Raw genomic sequence first — 7275 nt, 5'->3', positions numbered from 1 at the left:
TTTTCTGTACAATGTCTTCTGCCTGCGCCTCAACCTCCGCACTCAACCACAGTGTGTTTAGAACGGAGCATCTGTCACCCCTTTCCGCAGCACAGGGGGAATGGGTCCAGACAGCTCTCATGCTGGGGAGAGAGCTCATAGTCACAGAGTGGAAGGCGACCACCACCCTACCTCCAGCGAGGGTGTGGTTCTCTCAGCTAGGGATTGTAAGCAGCCCATGAGGGTCTCTCTTTTAGACTCATTAATCAGGTGGAGAAATATAATGCTAAGTGGGTGGACTACATCTCTTTCATTAAGGGACCTTGAGAACCATCCACCTATGACAAAACATCAGCCCAAACCAATAGGAATCAAATCGAGCAACTCGATTTGTGACATGTGATGCATAATAGTTTAATTATGTGCCAGTGGAGTAGCGTTTCTATGTGATGTGTTTAACTAAAAAAAAAGAAATTGTCGATCCCTTTCCCCCCCCGCCTGTGGTAGTTGTTGTCGTTGCTGTCTCTTGTTTAGTGATATTCAAGTCATCATGTGATTTGTCTTTGTTTGGACCTGTTTGAAAGGAAAAATCAATAAAAACTATTCATCACAAAAAAAGAACGGAGCATCCGTCATTTACCTGCTGAGGGCTTCATGAAAGCAAGAGCAGGGTTATTAGTGAAATATAGACGCTTTCGCTGCAGTTTTGCCACCCAGTCTTTTCCTGCTTAGAAACTGCCTAGAACCATTAAAAGAGTGATTGACTGCACTCCGAGGCTCCCTCTCCTCCTTCCCTCTTCCTAATTGCACCATCAAGCACAACACTGGCACTGTTAGATTAGTATTTGTTTTGAGGACTCCATCACAGCGTGTCGTCTAATCGCTTCTTTCTGATGCTCAGAGGACTAAACTCTATTCAAACTGACTGTAGACAGTTAGAAGCGAGTCACTGAGCCGTTGGCAGATAGAGTACCACAGGGATGATGACGTATGTTTGTAGGCCTACCCAGAAATCGCCACCATGCTGGTTCGTAAGGTGAAAAGTGAATGGGATTTTTGCACGGGGATTTCGGTTAAATGCATGAAATAAGGTCTGTGGATAACAAAAGTTTATGAAACAGTGAAGCACTTTTTAGGAGTTTTGAATCATTTTCTGAAAATCACATGTAAAAAAAAAAAGCATTTCCGCTTCAAAAGTCATAAAAGTGGTCCTTGTTTGTGAAGACGATCTTGCGGAGCACAAACTTTGCTGTTTCAGGAACTTTTGTTCACCACACACCTTATTTCATCCATTTAAAGGGATACACCACTTTTTTGGAAGTTTAGCTCATTTGCCACATCCCCCCCCACATAACCAAGATACACCCTGCCTTACCGGCACTGTCCGCTCAGTTTACAGTGAGCTACAGTCGTGAAGTTAGTAATTATCGCCATAGAATGGAGGCTAATGGTACAGCTGTTAAAAATCTGCCAAAACACACATCTCAGGGCGCCAAAATACATGTTGCGCTTCGGGTACTCACCGCCACACGATGAAATATGAATCCAAAATGTACATAATCTGTCTTTTTGGAAGGAGAATAGGTCGGCGGCCATGTTTGGAAAGTAGTGCCGGCTATCTCTTGAGGCTTGTGACTGATTGTGTGACTGTAGTAGCTCTAATGAATCCACCAGAGCCAAGCACAGACTGACTGTCTGCTCCGCTAAGGGGTTAATAATATAACCACATCAAGGCCGTATCACTCCTGTTTCAGTCCCACTCCCATTGAAAATGAATAGAAGATGTGCATTACATTATAATTAAATTGCTTTTGCTTGAATTATATCTCTCACTCGTACTCCCCCCCCCCTTGTTTCCTCTCTTCTCCCTCTCCCCTCTTCCCCTCTCTCTCTACAGCACTATGCTGAGATCCCCGGCAGCTGTGCCACCATGTTGGAACCGGGCTCCTCTTCGGTCAGCTCTCAGTCTCTGACAGGGGACCCTGATGCCGAGGGGCCTCCGAGGGCCCCGGGAGGACCAGGGTGTCCAGTGGGCGGTGTGTGTGTGGGCACGGAGGCGGCGGCGTGTGGCAGCAGCACCCCCAGACACTACGTCCTCCACCCTCCTCCCCCGCCGGAGGAGTGCGAGAGCTGGCAGAAGCATCGCGCGGGACTGGCCGGAGGGTCCAGCCTGTTTCCGGGGTCCCGAGCCCTCCTGGATCCCCATAGCCTCTCGAGCAGCTATGACACCCTCTACCTCCCACACATGTCCGGCCTCGCGCCGCCGCCGCCGCCTCTACACCAGAACCGCCTGGGCCTCTGCCTGGACGTGGGCTCGTCTTTCGATGTCGGAGGCGTGGACGGAGACTCGGCGGTCAGTCCCAATGTGATGAATAGGCGTCGGGGCGGCCTGATCGAGCAACGGGACATTGTCAAAGCCCACCAGGCTCATAAGATCCAGAGCACGCCACAGGCACGACGCAAGGAGTGGGAGTGAGTATGATGCTGATATCAATACAGAACACCGGCTCTCTCTCTCTCTCTCTCACACACCAACTAACACGCTTGGGCTGAAGGTTTCATCCTAAACACAGCTTTAAAGCTTTTCCACATTGTTTTGCTGAGCAAGAAGATTGAGGTACGCTCAAGCACAGAGCTCAGATCTGCCCTAGGCTTTGGTCATATTTTCTCTATGCTCATTATAGCACAGAGAAAATAGCCCATAGCAAAACAATTACCGGTGTGTATATACATTGGCACAAGGTTTTTGTCTTGTTTTTTTGTGTGTGATCTCAATGAACCAGTCATTTTCGAGGTTGCACAGTGAAGTTAGTGTGGCTAATGGTAAAGCTGCACCAGTGCACCAGGCAACTTCACACCAAATCCGTGACATCAGTCAATTGCACTCAGTTTACCAACCCAGCCAGGCTGTGATTGCGTGACACCAAAGGAACAAGAAAGGCAAAAGATCTAACATTATTGAGTGTATTGTATTTCACTCTTAAGTTTGGATTCATCCCCCATTGTGGAAGTTGCGGGGAAGTGTTCATACCTGACAGCAGGATTTCATCTGGACAAATAGGGCAAATCTACAGGATTTCAATTAGTGGCAATGGGATGCTCATCTCTATTGCAGCCCCTCTTTGTGATTTAGGCTGGTAAGACGAGTGTATATTTGTACATAAAAGATGTGTGTAGCTTTAAAGGTCCCATTGTCTGCTATTTTTAGCTGTTTAAAACATGTCTCATGGGTCTAACAAGGGTATTGTGTTGAATTTCTTTGTTTATCCAGGCTCTGTGGTACTTATCTATCCGATCTGTCTCCCCCCTCATTACCCTTTGAGCCATGCAAGACTGAGCTACAAAGGTCATACTACCTACATCACTCAGTACAGTGAAACCCAGCTACCACTTTCGATTGCAACACATTTAAATCACAGAATGAGGTACAGAATAATGGTCCGTCTCCTCGGGTATTAGCGCTCATAGATTTTGAGCTAAGATGATCTTATTTACTCCCGGGTAAATGCAACGTTCATAAGATGTTGAAAACCAGCGCTTTGTGAATAGATGCGACCATGAGACCAAGGTAGCTGGGGAGTTAACCACACAGGACTGAGGTGTGCAGCTGAGAAGGGAGTCCACGTGGTTTGCAGAGGAGAAGGAGACGGGTGGTGAACCTTGCCTGTCCTTTGACGCTCAGATAGGAACAGGGTTCATCTTGCTTCGCATCAGGACGCCATTGCGTTACAGGGCTAGACTAGAGAATACAGGACAGAAACAAGTATTAGTTTGTGATTTCACAATTAAACCTTTACCCTCCCTGTCTGTTTTAGAATGTTTTAGGTGAATAAAGTACACGTGAGTATTAGAGTGATATCAGAAATGGTAAGATCATGCAGAGGATCTAGTTGTTATACAAGACAAAGTCATGTTCATGCCAGTAATTGCTGCATGCTGGGTTTACTGAATGTGAGCATGGAAAAGCAAAAGACGGAGTCATTCAGCAGGACGACATTATTGTTGTATCTTCAGCTCAATAGAAGCTGATAGATATGGATTGGATTGAAGCACTCTGAAGCTCATTCAAGCCTCAGTAATACCAGTATACTTCTTTGTGTTTGTGTGTGTGTGTGTGTGTGTGTGTGTGTGTGTGTGTGTGTGTGTGTGTGTGTGTGTGTGTGTGTGTGTGTGTGTGTGTGTGTGCGTGCGCGCGCGTTCGTGCATGCATATGCACTGTTGTGTGTCTGTCTATCTGTATTAGGGAGGGTGTGTATGTCAGCATGTGTGTGCGTTTCATGCTGTGCATCATGCGTGTGTGAGTGAGAGAAACAGCGCGTGCGTGTGCGTGTGCTCATGCATGCCTGTGTGTATTATGTATGTATTGGTTGCCTGCAGTGCTGTGGAATTTCCCCGCCCCTTTGCCCCCGCTGAAGCCTCTAACAGGTGCGGCTTCACCTCTCGTGGCATTGGCGCCCCCTGTGGCACCCTTCCTCCTCACCACAGGCACCGGATGCCACATGCCACGCTGAGCTGTGTCCCCAGCTTAGGAGACCGAGGACCAGGGGGACCTGAGGGTGGAGAGGAAGTGGGAGGGGCTTATGAGACAGAGGACCAGGGGAACCTGACGGTGGAGAGGAAGTGGGAGGGGCTTATGAGACAGAGGACCAGGGGAACCTGAAGGTGGAGAGAAAGAGGGTGGGGCTTATGAGACAGAGGACCAGGGGGACCTGAGGGTGGAGAGAAAGTGGGAGAGGCCTAGGAGACAGAGGACCAGGGGGACCTGATGGTGGAGAGAAAGTAGGAGGGGCTTATATGACTCACGTCATCAGGCTCTCTCAAAGGTGAGAGAGCCTGATACGCATTACTACAGGCAGGAAGACCCGCCCCGTGTTTCCGGTGGGTCTTCCGCTTTGTGTACCACAGTGTTTTCGTTCCATTTTACCATTTTGACCGGTGTGTGTTAGGCGGCGATGCCATTTGGTTTTAGTTGTTTGTTTGTTTGTTTTTTAGCTTTTTGGGTAGCTAGATACTCACGTGACGTCGCCCATGTTTTTCTTAACAGAATGCGAGGATTGAACGGGAGCGCAGCTGCACTTTGGTTCCGGGCAGATGTCATGGGTGTGTTCCGCCCATAGCCGGATGATTTGATCATGATGATGGTTTTTCCACCCGGACCAGGGGAACCTGAAGGTGGAGAGAAAGAGGGTGGGGCTTATGAGACAGAGGACCAGGGGAACCTGAAGGTGGAGAGAAAGAGGGCGGGGCTTATGAGACAGAGGACCAGGGGAACCTGAAGGTGGAGAGAAAGAGGGCGGGGCTTATGAGACAGAGGACCAGGGGAACCTGAAGGTGGAGAGAAAGAGGGCGGGGCTTATGAGACAGAGGACCAGGGGAACCTGAAGGTGGAGAGAAAGAGGGCGGGGCTTATGAGACAGAGGACCAGGGGAACCTGATGGTGGAGAGAAAGAGTGTGGGGCTTATGAGACAGAGGACCAGGGGAACCTGAAGGTGGAGAGAAAGAGGGCGGGGCTTATGAGACAGAGGACCAGGGGAACCTGATGGTGGAGAGAAAGAGGGCGGGGCTTATGAGACAGAGGACCAGGGGAACCTGAAGGTGGAGAGAAAGAGGGCGGGGCTTATGAGACAGAGGACCAGACTAAAGGAGTGGGTCGGCATCTCGGGCAGTGCCCTAAAATGGTTTGCCTCCTACCTTAAGGAGAGGTGTTTCTCCGTGGCTGTCGGCCCTTTCAAATCTAACTCCGTCCCCCTCTCGTGCGGCGTTCCCCAGGGATCCGTGCTTGCGCCGTTCCTCTTCGCTCTTTACTTGCTCCCCCTAGGCTTCCTCATCAGTCAGTTTAAGGGTGTTTCTTATCACTGCTTTGCTGACGATATCCAGCTCTATTTTTCGTTTAAGCCCGATAAAATTGAGGAACTGAGCACCCTATTGGAGTGTCTGTCCGCCATTCAAAACTGGATGGGCAGCAACTTCCTACAATTAAATGCGAAAAAAAAGGAAGTGCTGATTGTAGCTGCCGAAAACATCTCCAAAAAAATAGCCTCACACTTAGGGTCCCTTAAGGACAACGTGCGCCCTCACCTGAGGAACCTGGGTGTCATATTTGACCAGTCCATGCACCTAGACAAGCACATAAAATCCGTGACCCGCACCTGCTTCTTCCACCTTAGAAATATTGCCAAACTCCGGACCATTGTTTCACATGCCGAACTGGAAATATCCATCCATGCATTCATCTCATCTAGACTAGACTACTGTAACTCCCTTTATTCATATCTCAATAAATCATCCGTGGTTAAACTCCAGCTGATCCAAAATGCTGCTGCCAGACTCCTCACCAGGTCAAAAAAGTCATGCCATATCACCCCCATCCTAGCCTCACTGCACTGGCTCCCGGTACAGCACAGGATCCATTTCAAAATCCTTGTATTTACATTCAGATCCCTCCATGGCCAAGCCCCCGCCTATATCTCTGACTTCATCCACCCCTATGCAGCCAGCCGGTCTCTGAGGTCATCCAACCAAGAGCTCCTGGTCGTGCCCAGGACCAGGCTAAAAACAAAAGGCGACAGAGCCTTCGAAGTGACAGCCCCGAAGCTCTGGAATGCCCTCCCCCCTGATCTGAGAGCCGCTCGCTCTGAGCTCTCGTTTAAAAAACTATTAAAGACCCACCTGTTTAGACAGGCCTTTTAGTCATTCCTAGCCATTGTTTTTACCTGTTCATGCTCTGTATATGTTCTTATGTTTTTGCCTTTTTCTTGTATTATTCCTGCACTTATATTTCTGTGCTGCTATTTTAATATGTAAAGCACTCTGTGCATTCGTGCTGGGAAGGGTGCTATATAAATAAAATTTTACTTACTTACTTACTTACCAGGGGAACCTGATGGTGGAGAGAAAGAGGGCGGGGCTTATGAGACAGAGGACCAGGGGAACCTGAAGGTGGAGAGAAAGAGGGCGGGGCTTATGAGACAGAGGACCAGGGGAACCTGATGGTGGAGAGACAGTGGGAGGGGCTTATGAGACAGAGGACCAGGGGAACCTGATGGTGGAGAGAAAGAGGGCGGGGCTTATGAGACAGAGGACCAGGGGAACCTGAAGGTGGAGAGAAAGAGGGCGGGGCTTATGAGACAGAGGACCAGGGGAACCTGATGGTGGAGAGACAGTGGGAGGGGCTTATGAGACAGAGGACCAGGGGAACCTGATGGTGGAGAGACAGTGGGAGAGTAGGAGAGGAAGAGGAGGGAAAAGACAAAAGGGGAAATCAAATGAGGGATGACGAGTGAGAAATGGAAGAT

General features: G+C 49.1%; 1 protein-coding gene across 1 annotated transcript in view; it reads left to right on the top strand.

Moving 5' to 3' along the window:
- Window positions 1–1909: 1909 nt before the first annotated feature.
- The window catches only part of cacna1ea (calcium channel, voltage-dependent, R type, alpha 1E subunit a), a gene marked incomplete at both ends in the record, with an annotated part of 139103 nt that continues 133737 nt past the window's right edge, over window positions 1910–7275 (top strand). Inside the window, one exon of the mRNA XM_083647225.1 lies at window positions 1910–2451. Within this exon, the coding sequence (XP_083503351.1) occupies window positions 1910–2451 (542 nt within the window). The remainder of the gene's footprint in view (window positions 2452–7275) is intronic.

This window comes from Poromitra crassiceps (genome assembly GCF_964638095.1).
Source record: "Poromitra crassiceps genome assembly, chromosome: 12".
Classification (NCBI taxonomy): domain Eukaryota; kingdom Metazoa; phylum Chordata; class Actinopteri; order Beryciformes; family Melamphaidae; genus Poromitra; species Poromitra crassiceps.
The sequence above is the reverse complement of the archived record's forward strand: the minus strand, read 5'-3'. Positions and strand labels throughout refer to the sequence as shown.